The 17,012-nt window shown below is 36.3% G+C and overlaps 1 protein-coding gene across 1 annotated transcript; it reads right to left on the reverse strand.

Annotated features, from left to right (window-relative positions):
• Window positions 1-569: 569 nt before the first annotated feature.
• On the reverse strand, window positions 570-1,229 carry LOC114754719 (transcription repressor OFP13-like). The gene has a single exon (XM_028943538.1). The coding sequence runs from the start codon at window positions 1,227-1,229 to the stop codon at window positions 570-572; it is 660 nt and encodes a 219-aa protein (XP_028799371.1).
• Between the last annotated feature and the right edge of the window lie 15,783 nt (window positions 1,230-17,012).

The following is a 17,012-nucleotide window of genomic DNA, read 5'->3' on the forward strand; positions in this document are numbered from 1 at the left end:
TTCTGCCAACGTAGGACTGTTAAGTATATGTAACTTAGAAGTGTTTTTTTATTATGAATATCATTTTGTCTTTGGTTAAAAAAAACAGGGTTCATTAAAAAAAACTGAATAGAGAAGATTATAAGAATTAATGTTTAATTAACCTTGCAAATATTTACAAAGAAGCTATGGATATCAATGAGAGGTTTTTTTTTTTCTTGGCTCAATGTTATTTCAAAAGAAATGAAACAGGACCAATGTTGCTTTTTCTGTTAAAAAAACACTTTTAATGGAAATTGCAACATTGCTCCTTTTTTAAACCCTTTTGGTACAACTTAAGCTCAAAACAAACAAACAAAAACTTTCAAATACCTACAATTCATTCGCAAATACTTTCAGGACAAAAATAATCTTTAACCCTTTAATTAAACTAAGAGGTTAATATAGGCATATATGCTCACAACATTCTCATCTTCAATCTCACTGTGAAGCCTAGATAAATGAAAAGTACAGAAGGAGAAAAGATGTAACAATGTTATGCTCTTAGTTCAGAATAGTACTGTCAACAATGTTATGCTCCGAGGAAGATGCTAATTTTCGATGGAAAATAGATCCAAAAAAGCCCTAAATATAAACTCATGATTTTTCTTGTGATTAACAACCAAGTAACAAGTTAATAACTCCTCCAATTTCTCCCAGTCCTTCACTTCATGAAACTCCACCATTTCTTGCATTGATTTCTTAAAGTCCTCGTAAGGATCATTTGATTCCAACGCCATAAACACACTATCACAGAAACCAACCTCACTTTCACCATCATCATCTTCATCTTCATCAACCTTCTCTTTTCCTTTCAGTTTTCTTATCTCTATCTCAGATTGTAATTTCGAACCTTCATCATCAGTCACTGAGGCAACTCCTTCATCCGTCGCCGGCTCAGCTACCACTAACAGTGGGCTCTTGTTGCCGCCGTTAGGCTCGAAAAACAGCTTCTCCGATGACCGGACGACGTCGCGAACTAACTTCTCCAACGAGTACTCGCCGTTGTTGTTGCAATAGTCAAGAAGGTCTGATGACTCAACTGATAATGAGGTTGCTTGAATTTGGCTATCATCACCTAATAAATGATTAGGCTTTCGAAAAGAGAGGGTGTTTGGCTGTCCGCAATAGGGCAAGAACTGACATGGATGAAGGAGTTTTGGAGCTCGCTTGGTTCTGAAAAAAGATGAAAGCTTCATGGATTTCCTCATCATTCTAGACCTCTCTGAAACCCTAGCTAATAGTAACTTGCGGTGGCTAGCTAGGAGGGTGGGTTCTTTTTAAAATGATGGATGCATTAATTTTGGTCTCCGCAATTAATGATTGTTCAGAGAACATTAATCAGAGAACCTTATAAATTTTGAAATTGAAATTTAGTTTAGTCATTTAACTCTTTTAAGAATATTACTTTGAAAAATAAAAAATATATATGTCTTTCATTAATTACAGTTTATATATCACAATATGCTAATTATTTACCAAAGATTCAATTAACCTAATAATGAACCCTGCTGCCTGTTGCTCAGAACACGATTCCATAAATTCATCTTCCCCTTCAGCTACAAATAAACTGTAGGGTCCAGCCACGGGCAATGTCACCAGAAAGAAAGAATCAGTACTTTGAAATGTTTTTTGGGCAGCCAGAAAGGACCTGGTTTTAGTGCCCCAAGATGCATGTCGCGTTGGCAGCACTGTATATGGACAGTTTATATTTTATTATTTTATTTATTTTTTGTATATTTTAAAGTCAAATTATTTTTTTTGTTTTTAGCCAAGGCTATCTATCACTGATTGCAGTAACTAATCCTCACGTATTGTAGACTTCCCAAAGGGACTTTAGTTGTTGGTCACGAGACCCTTTTCATACATACCATCAAGAATTGAACATTTGACTAGATGCTCAAGGAACTCAGGTAAATGCCAACTTTGCCCAGCCTCATGGTTCAAATTATTATATTTTTATAATTTGATAGTTAGGGCATTGCCGTTTTATTTTTCAATAAATTTCATTTAAGATATAAGTAGTGCAAATATGTAATTAAAAATTCATACGTAGATTCTCCAAATCTCATATAGATAATTGCAAGATAATTATATTTTTGAAAAGTTATAGCATCACCCATGCATATAGAAACAACAAGCCGTTGATCCTTATCATATACAGGATCACATTCCTACAATGGCAAATTATCCAGTACATAGAATTAGATAATGCAAATTATGCAATTAACATAAGGGGAAGGGAATTTTCAATTCATTTAAAATTTAAACAAAACTAGAAATCAAAGAGTGAAAAGTATAAAGTAGTAGTAGTCTAGTTGAATTAGCAAAGTCTTACAGCCCAAGGAAAGAAAAACAAAACAAATTAGTGACCTAGAAAGGGTGAATATGAGACGGAAACAACATCATTTATTGATTTGCTTCCAAGAAACGTGAGTTGCTTGTTAAACTGAACATAATTAAAGGCCGATGTAAGTTTTTAGAGTCTTCGTCCCCATTCTCTCCCTATGCTGAGAGCGATTTGAATTTCCACTATGTTGATGGAAGTTATGGTCGAAAGATTACCAGTGAGATGGTAAATCTTGAGTTTCTTGGCTTCTCGTCGATCTAAATCTAGGAAGTCCTCTACTTTCAATATTTTCGATCTACGTCTATTTGAGCTTGCAGTGGATTCCAGCTAGTTGATTTGCACACATATGATAGTGTCCAATTGGTGGGGTGAATTTGATGGATGCGATTGATGTTGTATTTGATCAACATGCTGTTGTTGCGCAACAACATTATTGGTGCTCTTCACCTTGCAACGATGGTTGTGTGGTTCTTTTAAAATTGCTCTAAGGATAGTGATTTTGTCACCACTAAAAGGGACGGATTGATGGTTGTTAGTGGCAAACTTCACTTAGAAAGGAATGAATTGGGTGATATATAAACAAATTAAACAAGTTAAAACTTAAGCATAGAAATGAACAAAGTAAAGTATTGAGCAAAGGAGGCATATAATATCACCATCATAGGCTAAGAGAAAGTAGAGAAAGTACACAAGCAATCCTATCATGGTTTAACCTCTCCTCTAACCCATCCAATCCCCTAGAGCCTCCTAAAATTTCCAATCTACTGTTCCGCAAGTTTGAACCAGGCAATTGTGAGCCTCAGTACATCAACTCCACAGATCGTGCAGGTCAAGAATTCTCAGTTATAGCTTTTAAGGTAACATCCAATTCCATCAAGATCTTACTATCTTGAGTAACTCTCCAAACTAATAAATGGATACAATTAATGAGCTCTCTCACAAAGAATTGAATTGACCACCGAAGTACAATAAAGAGTAGATGTTTATCTATACTTAATGAGCAATTAGTGTATCAGCACTTAGTAATGAGTCGGTGTGTATCAAGACCCCCACAGGCATCGCTATTTGGGAACCCATGGACTCTTATGATGCTTTGCGGCTTTGGTCCGTTCACATCAGATAGTTGGTGAGCTTATCAAGGTGACTAGTAATAACAAGGTTGGGTACTTCATGGGTTCACTCAATAGAAATAAGAAGGACATAAAGTTGGTTTGGGATTGAGTATCATGTTATGATAAATTAAGCTAGAGTTCCCAGTGAATTGATGTGCATATGATTTGCTTGTGGTATCATTTACGCTTTATCATTCAAACTTGCATGCCATTGATGATGACTTGTGGTGCTACTTGTTTTAGACTGAATTTATTAGGTTAATTGATTTGTGTTTCAATTGATTCATTAAGATGTTGACTGGAAGTTAAGGCTTAAAAGGTATAAACTGTGATTACATGTTAATGTTAATCAGGGGCATAATTCCTAATAATCATGTTAGACAGGTGATATTCCTATCTAACATGGTTTTATACGTGAAAGTATATATGTGAAAGTAACTGTTGCAATAAACCATATATTCTGTGTGATGGTTGATAGCAGTGAAATTTATAGGTTGCCAATAATAGTTTGCACCCTCTCTAATCATCGATAGTGTCGCATGCTCCTAGGTAAATTCTTTTCTAACGTTGATAGCATGTGTATGAATATCTTATTAAGTCTATGAATATCTTATTATGTGCTGAATATGCCAAGTATTTGTTAGTAATTAGGAAGGTTATGAGAAAATCAATCCTTATGATAATCTCGATGCACAAAAAACGTGGAGGAACTGAGCAAAATGTGAAGCTAACACCTCAAAAGATATAGAAGACCTTATTCTGTATTTGTTTAGCTATGGAAACTTTTCTATTGACACTTTATTTTACATTTAATCTGGGGCTAATTCCTCAATTTCCACCCATTGACCCATGTGTTACCATGAGATTCCTCAGTGCTTCATGATATAGTGGACTCAACGGAACAAACAATGAGATTTTAAAATCATTCACATCAACTACTACCTCTAATCCTAAATATCAGACCTAGTTTATATGGTGCAATTTGCATTACAAATTAGATCTTATATGTAAGACTAGAAGTAGTACCATCTATGGCGGGCCCTATGGTGTCTCCCCCCCCCCCAATATAATATTCATATGGCGTCTGATTTATATCCATAATGGTTTCAAATGGAACTATTCTGTGCTTTGGCAGATCTACATCCACAGAGTATGCCAGGAGATTTTGAAGACTTTATTTTCTTCCCTTGATTTTAAGGAGAGACTGGTATGGTGAGTATTCAATTCCAAAGCCTATAAATTAGCGGCAACTCTGGAGATGCCCACTGGCCTCTACCTTTATAGGAGATAATTGCAAGTTTATCAGAGTGTTTTATGAGGGAGGTTTCATGTGGGCGAAGTTCTTTTTTTTTTTCTTTTTTTTTTTGGGAGGTGCTATGTTCTTGGGGAAGCCATTATCCAGAAAAGGAAGCTCCTTTACTGTAATATGCAGTTCCAAAAGTTCCAAGCCAAAACTGTTTCAGCATCGTCCAAAAGGTGCAGAAGGTACCTTCAGAATAACTTATAAATAATTACAATTGAAAAGTTACTTATAAATAATTCTAAATGGACTGATATCTTATAGCTATTGGACCCTTTTGATAATTTATGGGCAATTGTAGCCGTAAGGATGCGTTACTTTTATCTTGCACGTCTTCTAGGGCTGCACATGAAACCCGGTAAACCCGATAAACCCGGCCTCACCCAATCCATTTTTTGAAGCAGTCCAAAAAACCCGGTAACAATCAGGCCAAACTGGGTCTGACCCGCAGACCGGGTAGGACCGGGTTACGGGTTGACATGTTGGATTGATAACCCGGTCCTACCCGGTGATTTTTTTGTGAGGCATAAAAAAAATACTGCATAGGCCCATGACCCCATGTTACAGTTATATGTTATAGTTTCTTTTCGTTTTTTTCCTGCCAAGTCAGTCCATTTCTGATTTAGGCCCATATTGAAGCTTTTTTTGTTTTTTTCCAGATCCAATTCTGATTTCACCCGTTCACTACTTCACCGAACCGAATGTCCATCAAAGATTCAGAGTGATGAGTGATCAGACTATCAGAGTGACTAGTTCAGACCATCACGCACCCCGCACCCAATTCATTCCCAAATTTCCTCTCCCTCCAAACCTAGCGACGGCGTCAGTGTCTGCGTCTCAGACTCTCAGGCTCTTCGGCTCCGCGATTAGCAAAGACAGCGAACGGGCGAAGTGGCGAGTGGCGACCTTATTCACGCAGCCCTACCCTTTTGTGATTCGGTCCTAGTCCGTCGATTCGGTCCTCACTCAGCGTCGGCGTCTGTGTCTTAGAGTGATTCGGTCCTAGTCCGTCGATTGACTCCATTCGTATCAGCCTTTTGTGATTCACCCAGCGCCGATGACCCCATTCCCGAGCAACTAGCAACCAAGCTTGCCCCCTAGTCCGTCGATTTGCAGCTCACTAGTTGCTCGCCAGTTGCCGGCTCGCCGCTGCTCTCCACTCTCCAGCTCCGTCAGACCGTCACCGTCAAGTAAGTTCGACTCTCCTCTTCTATTATTAATATTTCATTCTCCCTATCCAGCTTAGCTTCGTGTAATACTGTGATAGTGTGATCATCGGTCTGTCGGTCAAATACTATATGTGTTTTTTTTTTAATTTACCAACGAAGCTATGTGATCCTCGATTCCTCGGTCAAATATGATGTCTAGATTCAGATACTATATCTGTGATAAATTGACAGTAGTGAAAGGATGTTAATATACACAATTGAGGCAGGGACAACGTAAATTACTCCAAGATAGCACACCATTTTATTGCTGAATCGGTTCATTTTATCAACACCATTGCAGCAGAAAACTATCAAAATTTGTCTACTTAATTGCTGAACTAACTTGTCCGATTTATGTATCTTTGTTTATCTGATTATTGTGAACAATTATGATAGGCTTGCCATAGTTAATTATTGTTCCTAAAGTTGAAATAATTTGTCTACTTCATTATTCTCATTGTGATTGTATTCTTATTTCTTGTTCAATTTATTATAGATATATTATCCATTTATTAGTTTGAAATGGAGGAGCAAGATTCCATGTTGTAATATCCTGAGTTTTATCGAGTTTTAATAGCCTCTTTTGGATTGATTTTGAGGATAGATTAGCAATTTAATCTTGATCTTGGTGTTTAGGTTGAATTTGAGGTATGTTGGAGGAATAGGTGAACGTACCCCTCTCAGGGTATGTTCGCCAAGGCGCACCGGGAGTTCCAGGTAGGGGTTGTCTTTCGGGCAGGTTTGGCCGCGGCGAAGTCTTGGGAACGCCGCGGCGAAGTTGTTTAGGTGAGCAGGGTTTCCCTCTCGGGAAGGTTTCACCGCGGTGAAGGTAGGGGTATGCCGCGGCGAATGTTTTCTGGGCGAGCGAGAGTTTCCTTTCGGGAAGCTTTCGCCGCGGCGAAGTGGGGTTTTCAAGCGAGTAATCCCTATTGGGATTAGTTCACCGCGGCAAAAGGTCGCGAATCTATATAGTCGCAGGAGGGGTTCAGTGTGCGAAAATTAGAAAATCTGAAGGAGGAGAGAGGAGCTCTGCTAGGGTTTCGAATTTCTGGCTTGGAGGGGGCATTTCTAAGGATCCATTACCTCAAGTAAGTGATTTTAACCTCTAATCTACTTTCTTTCTTGGAATTTCTGAGGATTTTTGGTGGAACCCTAGGATTTTCTAGGTTGTGATGGAATTGAGGTTTTTGACTGATTGTTTTGAGTTTAATTGATTGCTTTGGGTTAGTCTAAGTATTTAATCGGTGTAGTTTTCTTGGATTTAAAGAATCTTGAATTTTTGGAGTTGGGGTTTATGGAAATAGGTGATTTGGGATTGAGGATGACAATGTAGAGGTTGATTCTGGGTTTTGTGATTTGGGTTATGTTAAGGAGGGTTAAATTGGATGTTTAATCGGTTTAGATTTGTTGTTGGAACCTTAATTGCTCAAATGGGATGTTTGGGTGTAGAATTCCTATAGTGGGTCCTTAAGGTTATGAATTTTAATTGATGTTTGGAAAGGGATTAAGGTTTTTATGGATTGGTATGACCTTGGAGTGTGCCTTGATAGATTTACCCTTTGAGTTGGGTAGAGTTTTGATGGGAGATAGGAATTTTGTGTCCCCAAGTGTTGTTTTGGCCACATTATTAGTTTGAAAGCTAATACATGATGGTAGTGTGTTTGTGTGCTTGTGTAGACCGGTTGTGAGTCTTAGTGGTGCACGGGGCCACATTGTCGGTTTGTTATTCCTTGCTCAGGCGAGAGGTAACCACTTTCCAATCCTTAGTACTTGCTTCTGTGGTATTGTGAGTAAATTTATGTTTTGTGCTCCAAGTAGTAATTATGTTCAAACTATATGTTGTATATAAAAAGGGAAAACCGTCTTGTGGGATTTCGATTGATGATGAATAAATCTTGAAATTGTGAAGGATATGCCACTGAATGAAGTTACTTATGAAATGTTCAATTACTATTTGATTATGGTTTGAACATGATGCATGAATTGGGAATTGGTGAGAGTTTTTGATATTTACTACCACGTGGTAAGGCCTCCATTAGTGCATGATGGTTGGCTCAGTACGTCCCCCATAGTGAGGGATAGGCTTTTTGGCTCCTTACGTCCCCCAGAGTGAGGGATAGGCCTTTTATGGCTCCTTACATCCCCCATAGTGAGGGATAGGCCGGCTTCGGCTCCTGAAAATCCCCCAAAGTGAGGGATTTGGTTGATGGGATTACATCATTGCACTTGCATAACTTGTTATGGCTATCTTGTTATCATATTATTTGTGAACTGCCCCACTTGACACCTCACGAGCACCTATTTAGTAGTACCTAGTATTGGAAAGGCTGGTTACTGGGAGTTTGTCTCACCTCGTGGTTTACAATGTTTTCAGGTGAAGGTTCCGGGCGTGGGCCATTGGGAAGAGACGCAGAGGCTTGAGCTTGGTTAGCTTTAGGCCTCTAGCACTTGTATATGTATGGCTAGTATATATTGCCACAATTAGGACTGCTTTTGAAAATATTTTGATTGCCCAGCTTTATGGTAAACCGGAGGAAGTGTATCTTCTCACTTGTAATTGGCCGGAGGCCTTTTCTATTGTTTGTAGAACTTCGATTTATGTTGTTGGAAACTATTTATATGGGCTGATGTAGATGTGTTTTGTTACCCGGGCCGAAGGCTCGGAGGCCCAGTAGATATGAATGAATGATTTTAGTTGCATGCAATGGATTACGGGTTGACCCGAGTTTAAAAGTCAATTTTTAAAAATATGAAATTTTCCTTCTACTATGGTAGCTCATTTTAACAGCTTTCCTTTTTCACCATAGTAGTGGTTTTATGACGGGTTATAATGTTTTGAGGTTAAGGGTCTTACACATGTCAAGTCAAAGGGGCTCAGTGACTCCCCAATTGGGTGATAACCTAACACAAAGTAGCTCTGGACCTTCACTAATTCCTTCTCAAAGTCCTATTTCTCCCACACCAACATCATCAACTCCTCCTATTGCCCCTACTACTGCTGCAGCACCCACTGCCCAATTAACACAAGAAGCTGTAATTGAGGGTGAGAATCTTAGGAAGAGAAAAGAACCAGAAAGAAAGCCTCCAAAAACATCTCATGTTTGGGACCATTTTGTAAAGCTACCATTGGAAGAAACTAATGGAGAGATTAGAGCATCTTGCAAGTACTGCAACCTAAGTTATGCCTGTGACCCTAATAAGCATGGTACAACTTCTTTGAAAAGGCATTTGCTTAAATGTACAAAGAACCCACATAAAGCCGATAAAGATAAGAAGCAATCAATGTTGGGTTACCTTTCAAATACTTCTCAAGGAAATGCCTTAGTCCCTTATATATACAATGAGAAACGAATACGAAGAGCCTTGGCTGAGTTTATTATTTGTGATGAGCTACCTTTCAGAATAGTTGAGAAGCCAGGATTCAAAAAATTTGTGAAGGCCTTAGAGCCTCGATTTCCTATCCCATCTAGAATGACTGTTGGTAGGGATTGTTGGCAGCTATTTCTTGGTGAGGTTAAGACTTTGAAGAAGATTTTAAAGAGTTGTGCATCTCGTGTTTGTCTTACAACTGATTGTTGGACGTCAAATCAGAATTTCAATTACCTCTGCTTGACAGCTCATTTCATTGATCCTAATTGGCATCTACACAAGAGGATTCTCAATTTTTGTATGGTTGAGAATCACAAAGGAGAAACCATAGGGAAGACAATTGAGAAGTGTTTGCTGGATTGGGGAATTGATAAGGTTTTCACAATTACTATGGATAATGCATCTTCAAATGCCTCGGCATTGTCATACTTGAAGAAGCGATTAAAGAATTGGAAGGGATTGGTTTGTGGTGGGGATTACCTACACATTAGGTGTTGTGCTCATATCCTTAACTTGATTGTTTGTGAAGGCCTAAAGGATTTGAAAGAGAACTTTGAAAGCATTAGAAGTGTTGTTAGATATGTGCGCTCATCTCCTGCACGTTTTGCAAAGTTTAAGTCTTTTGCTGAGGCTGAAAAAATTGACACAAAAAGCCTAGTTTGTTTGGATGTGTCAACTAGGTGGAATTCAACCTTTTTGATGTTGGAGGCAGCATTGAAGTTTCAAAAAGTGTTTGAAAGAATGAATGATGAGGATGATGACTACTGTGCACACTTTAGCCCCCCTCCAAGGCATGAATCAGAAGCACATGATATCAAAGAGAAAAAACGTGATGGCCCCCCAATGGTAGAAGATTGGAATCGTGCACGGGTCTTCTTAAAATTCTTGAAGGTTTTTTATGATATCACATTGATGTTTTCAGCTTCCCTTAGTGTGACATCAAACTCATGCTTCCATCAAATTGCTCGTGTTCAACAGATGTTGGAAAGAAATATTTTGAATTCAGATTCCCTCTTATCTGATATGTCTTTCAACATGAATATGAAATATGAAAAATATTGGGGCAAAGCTGAAATTATGAATCCTTTGTTGATTGTGGCAGTTATACTAGATCCACGTTACAAGCTGGCATATGTTAATCACATATTTGAGAATTTGTTCCATGACAGTGAAGTTTGCTTGGCTATGAAGGATAGGGTCAATGATTGCTTATATCGTATGTTTGAAGAATATTCTGCCTTTGTTGGGATATCTTCTGAATCCAACACTGCTTCATCTCCTACTATGCCTTCATCTTCAGTAAGTGCTATAGCAAATGTGGATGATCATGATCCAGGCCTTCAATGGTTGGCAACAATCAAGCAAAGAAATTCAAATGATTCTCAAACTGAGTTGGATAAGTATCTTGCTGCTGATTCTGATGACATCCCTGCTGATTTCAATATACTAGCTTGGTGGAAGGCAAATTCTGTTAAGTATAGAATCCTCTCTTGCATGGCACGTGATGTATTAGCCATCCCAGTCTCAACAGTTGCCTTTGAATCTGCTTTTAGAACAGGAGGTCGTGTGGTTGATCAATATCGAAGCTCATTGTCACCTAGGATGATGAAGCATTAATTTGTTCACAAAATTGGCTTCTTCCTGGTCAATCACTATCAGAAGTTGTTGACAAGCTTCGTGAATTTGATAATTTTGAGGAGTCTGGTGATGTTTTAAACATAACAAGCTTTTATTTAAATTTATCATATCACTATAAAATTATAATGTTTTTGTTTTGTGTTTTTTTTCCTAGATGCTTCATGTGTCACTGATGGTGGAGATGCTGCTATGTCCATGGGAATAGAGTAAAGTAAGGATTGAGTTCATAGTTTGCTGCCATGTGCTGTGTCACTGATTATCATTCTATGTTTTAATATTTGTTGTTGTGTGATGGACCTATAATATTTGATATTGGCATGCATTTTGGTTTTATTATTAGCTATGACATTTGATTAGCTTGTGGCCTTTAAATCAGCAAACTTTGAGACTGATTATATTCTCATTTGACATTTGATTAGCTTGTGGCCTTTAGTAAGGGACTTTCTTTCTACATGCGGTTTTGCACTTCTACTTATTTCATTTTGCATTTTGTTGAAAAGTCCAGCACGCACAAACCAGGTTGTAAGCTTTCAAGGCTGTGTAATACTGTAATGGACTTGTCAAGGCCGTGTAATGGACTTGTTTGATAGTATATTATGGACTTTGATGGCTGCTTACTTGCTTTGCAGTTTTATTTTGTTATTGTATTGTTTACAGCTGTTTATACTTGATTTTAATTTGTAAATTGTTTTAAAGTTGTTCTTTTTTGGAATTTGGTATTCTCATGATGTTATTCTGTTTTGGACAAGTAGATAGGAATTTTTTATGTAATATATTGGAAATTATTGATTAGGAATTTAAAAAAAAAAATAGGACAAGGTATATGGACTGGACTGGACTGGACTGGATCTACTGGACCAGTAACTCGGTCCAGTCTGGTCCAGTCCGCCCAACCCGAGGAATAGCGGGTTCCTCACCAGGCTGGACCAGTCTTCGGGCTGGGGTGACCAGCCCGAAGACCAAAATGGACCAGACCACGGGCTAATGTCCTGCCCGGCCCGGTCTGGTCCTTGTTCAGCCCTAACATCTTCAGCTAGTACGTCCTTAGCTTTAATTAGAAGATATTCCATAATAATATAATGTTGAACTTTTTGATTGGCTATTGTACAAAGAAGAACTAGAGATATATATCTTGAGGGGAATATATTACACACACACATATATAAAATGCTCAGTGGGGAAGAAATGGAGCAAATTAAGTGTAGGGACCATAACAAAGTTCTCAGAAGGGCTTCCAACAAAGAGTTGGTCTAAATAATGTAAGGTCCTATTGGATTTTTTTGGGTTTCAAGTTTGAGTCCTAGAGAAGACACCTTTATAAAGAGGGGAGGAAAGCCACGAACCCGAACAAAATTGGCCGAATGATAATATCAAAAAAATAAAGGTTCTCAGACGGGCCTTATATGTTTATATATAGTCATGATAATTCGATTAGGATATACTTATTGGAAAAATATAATGACATTTAGGGACCATTATAGAAAATTAAATACAATTAAGACAACTGATATTCTGAATATATCGCAAATATTAAAAAATTAATTAAAATTTATGAGGCTTACCAATTTAATCTTTTGGTTTTTAAAATATGCTAATTATTTTAGATCTACAATTGATATCCGAGATAAAAAAAATTAAATACAAATTTTAATATTTATTCATAAATCATAGATAAAAAAGGGAAAATCACTATGACATCTCAAGAAAAGAATATAATTAGAAAAAATTTCAATGATAAATAAGTAATATGGACCTTATTGTCATTTTATGCCTGTAACTTTTCATTCACTGGTTATAACTTTTTTTGCAATTGTATTACCTTCTCAGAAACGCAATGATTTCTCCTTTAAAAAAAAATTAAAGACCGATAAATTTCTTGAACGGAAAATCCTTAAAAACTACCATTTGAATTTGGAAATTTAAAAAGGGTAACATCAATTTCCAAAATCCTAAGTCCATATTCACAATGAAACAAGGATTTTAAAATGTTGGTGTTTTTACAATTGTTTTCCCTTACTTTAAAAAAGTAGTGAAAAAAGCCTAAGGCTTCCTTGATAGAGAACCCCACTGGCTGGTTGACCATCAGAGCTCTGGTACCAGCGACCCGGTCACTGAAACTCCAATGAGTACTCTTATTTAACTGTTGAATGCATTTGTGAAGCATTTGACAACTATTTTTGTTTTTAGAATTCTAATAATTATTTTTGTTTAGCTATTTACTACTTTAATTAATTTTGTAGCTTACTACTTTTAATTTTAAAATTTTGATAACTACTTTTGTTTAGCTATTAACTGCTTCATTTTCAATATTAATTACTTTTGTTTCAAAAATTTAAAAATGTATTAAAAGCTGCCAGAAATCCAATGAGTATTTGGTTATTTACTACTCTAGTTTTGATATTTATTATTTTTGTTTAACAAATTTGGAAAATGTATTATGAGCTCATGCTACTACTTTCAAAGAATAAGAGTAGCCAATAGTAAAATTAGAGTAGCCAATAACTAAATAAGAATAGTCACTATAGTTCTGAAAATAAAAGTAGTTAATATTGAAATTAAAATAGTTAATAGCTAAACAAAAACTATTATTGCAGCTATGAACATAAAAATAGTCAATAGCTAAATAATAGTAATCTTTGGAACTCTGTTGGCTAGCAGCTGAAATTTCAATGACTAGTTGCCAGTATCGGAGCGTCGGTGGGCAACCTTTGGGTAGGGTGTTTAGGTTGCATTCTACTTTTTTTGAGGAGCGAATTTGTAAAAGCACCAACATTTTAAAATCCCGATTTAGTCATAGTATGGATTTGGGATCTTGGAAATGGGTCATGCTTTAATGGAATTTAGAAATTCAAATTGTATTTTTTTAGGGATTTTCCCTTGAATTTTATTTAATGCTAAAATGTCACAAGAGAATTTTTTTTAAAATAAAAATGTATGTTACAAGAGATTTAATATTAATCTTTGATGGCCTTTATCTAATCAACCCTTGGCTGTAAATCTCAAGGTTGGAAGGGTCTCTAATCTTTTAACCCACGATCCTAACAATTGGCTTTCACCTCCTATAACGGTCCCTACTTAAAGCCATCTACTGTTTAGGGGTCACAGATTCCATTCTTAAAACACTTGCTTCCCTTCATAATAGCAAAGATGAATTTCATTGGGAACGTGGCATTTCTAGCAAGTTTGTTGTTACAGTGTTAAACAGGGCTGTGCGCTATCTATTTAGAATGCTACGAGTAGGCGGTATCTTTCATTAAATTTTCAGATTTTGTATGTAAAATTTAAGGGAGAATTAATGTAGACCCCTACAGAAAACATTTTACTACTAAAAAGTCTTATGAAATAACAAAACAAATCTGAAATCCCTAGAGACCTAAGTGTGAATAATCTGAAATGATCAATTACAAATTTGCCCTTAATGACTAAAGAAAAAAAATTCACTCATTTGTTTGAATCCCACCTCCTCCTTCGGCCCTCATTTCTTACTTCGTCGGCATCCAGCAACATGACCTCCCCATTGTTTTCACCAAAAGTCGTGATCATCTTGGTCCACTCATGACAATCAAGGTCTTCCTCAAGAAGCTGTTTTTAAGGCCATTTGAGATTTTTTTTATTTTATTATTTTTTCTTGCAATTATTTAATTTATCAAATAGAAATTGATGCTCTGTTTCTGATAAAAATAAATGAAAATGACAGGTTTTTACTGTCATAACCCTTGTAATGCGATGGTTAAATATCTTATTAATGGGTACATTGAAGATTGTTAATGTAACTATATAACTTGTCATTAACAAGTGATTGTGACAGGTTGATATAAAGGATAGCAACTTCAAGTAGGAAGTATTTATTCTATTACCTCCATATAAGGGGACAATTTATTAATGGTGTAGAAGATGAAATGCAATATGTTGGTGGTGGTGTGAGAACAAGAATGATAAAGGAAGGCACATCATATGAAGCATTTAGAATAATGGTCGCATCAATTATGGGAAAAGAGAGTAATGGAATAATTATGAAATTTACAGTAACCTTTGATGAATTTACATTTATGGACCTTGTAGATAAAGTGTAAATTTGGTGTAGTTGCATTGTACATATATATAAAGTGGTAAATGACATCTGATTATAATCTGATATAATATCATATCTCTATTTTGCTATACTTATCAATAGGTTGCCATGGACTTGTTATCAGACGTCATGGATGTTGTTATTGGCAGTCTGAATTAAGTTACTGATATAAAGTGACAATTTCTCCTATTTGCAGTGTTTAATGATTTCTTAACACGTAATTTTAGTATTTAAGTTGTAATATGATATGATTTAGTCATAATTTAATTTTTGTAGAAGCTATGGTATCCCATAGAGTAAGTTGTCAGGGGCACTATTGAGGTTGTTAATCACATCTCCTTGGGTTGTCAATAGCCACTGTTGAAGTTGTAAATAAATCTATGCAATAAAAATCTACTTTAATCTTATTGGGTTCACTTAAAACTGTTAATGACTTCAAAATGCTTCCTATTATATTGTTAAGGTCGTTATATATGTCGATAATATAATTTTTTTTCGAAGCTGTGGTATATCACAGAGTGAGTTGTCAAGGGCACTACCGAGGTTGTTAATCACATCGCCTCGAGTTGTCAACAGCCGCCGTTAAGGTTGTAAATGAATTTCTACAATAAAAATTTGTTGTAATCCTATTGAGTTCACTTAAAGCTGTTAATGACTTTAAAATGCTTCCCATTATATTGTTAAGGTTGTTATATGTGCTAATAATATAATTTTTTTTAGAAGCTGTGGTATCCCATAGAGTAACTTGTTGGGGGCACTACCCAAAAAAAAAAAGAACAAGTTTGATAGTAGTAAATGACAAGTAATCAGTAGGCATTAAAAACCTTGACAGTAGTGAATGACAAGTAATCAACAGGCATTAATAACCTTGACAATAGTAAATGACAAGTAATCAGCAGGCATTAACAATCTTGACAGTAGTAGATGACAAATAATAAGCAAGTATTAATTGACAATTTATCAAAAACAATTCTTTTAAGCCTTTTCATCTCATCTTTACTTTTCTTTGAGTGCTTGCAAACTTCCATAAATTGTCCCAAAGCACACTGTGTGTGGAAGGGAACAATATGATTCTTCCCTTTTGGTGGGACTCTAATTTCTTTAGCTCTTTCACCGTATTGTTCTTTCTCTTTTTTTGTTAACTTCTCCCAAGCCTTTATCATTTTTATTCTCACACCACCTCCAACATATTACATTTTACCTTCTACACCATTAATAAATTATCCCCCTATATGAAAGTAACAGAACAAATGCTTCCCACTTAAAGTTGTCATCTTTCATATCAACCTGTCACAATCACTTGTTAATGACAAGTCATATAATTACATTAACAACTTTCGATGTACTCATTAACAAGACATTTAATCATTGCATTACAAGGGTTATGATAATAACAACCTATCATTTTCATTCATTTTTATCAGAAACAGAGCATCAATTGCTATATGATGAATTAAATAATTGCAAGCAAAAACAATAAAATAAAAAACCTGAAATGGCCTTGAGAACAGCTTCTTGAGGAAGATCTTGATTGTCATGAGAAGACCAAAACGACCGCAACTCTCTGTGAGAACAGTGGAGAGGTCATGTTGGGAGATGAGTGCCAAAGGAGGAGGGTGGGATTTAAACAGATGGGTGAATTTTTTTTCCTTTAGTCATTAAGGGCAAATTCGTAATTGATTGTTTCAAATTATTCACACTTAGGTCTCTAGGAACTTCATATTTGTTTTGCCATTTTGTGGGATCTTTTAGTAGTAAAATGTTTTCTGTGAGACTCTACAGTAATTTTTCCAAAATTTAATTACTGCATAAACAACTCTTGTCATTCTGTGACCACTGGAGAGAATTTTCCTAGTCAGCACAGGGCTGGATAATTCACATGAGGAAGGTTAATTTTATAAGGCAGACCTGTTGCATAGCCACAATTTTTCTTGGTGACAATGAA

Source organism: Neltuma alba, unplaced genomic scaffold (genome assembly GCF_004799145.2).
Source record: "Neltuma alba isolate B1F8T4 unplaced genomic scaffold, ASM479914v2 tig00010187_pilon, whole genome shotgun sequence".
NCBI classification, from domain to species: Eukaryota; Viridiplantae; Streptophyta; class Magnoliopsida; order Fabales; family Fabaceae; genus Neltuma; species Neltuma alba.

Coding starts and splice junctions, on each gene's coding strand:
- LOC114754719 (XM_028943538.1), bottom strand. CDS start 1,229: ATGAGGAAATCCATGAAGCTTTCATCTTTTTTCAGAACCAAGCGAGCT.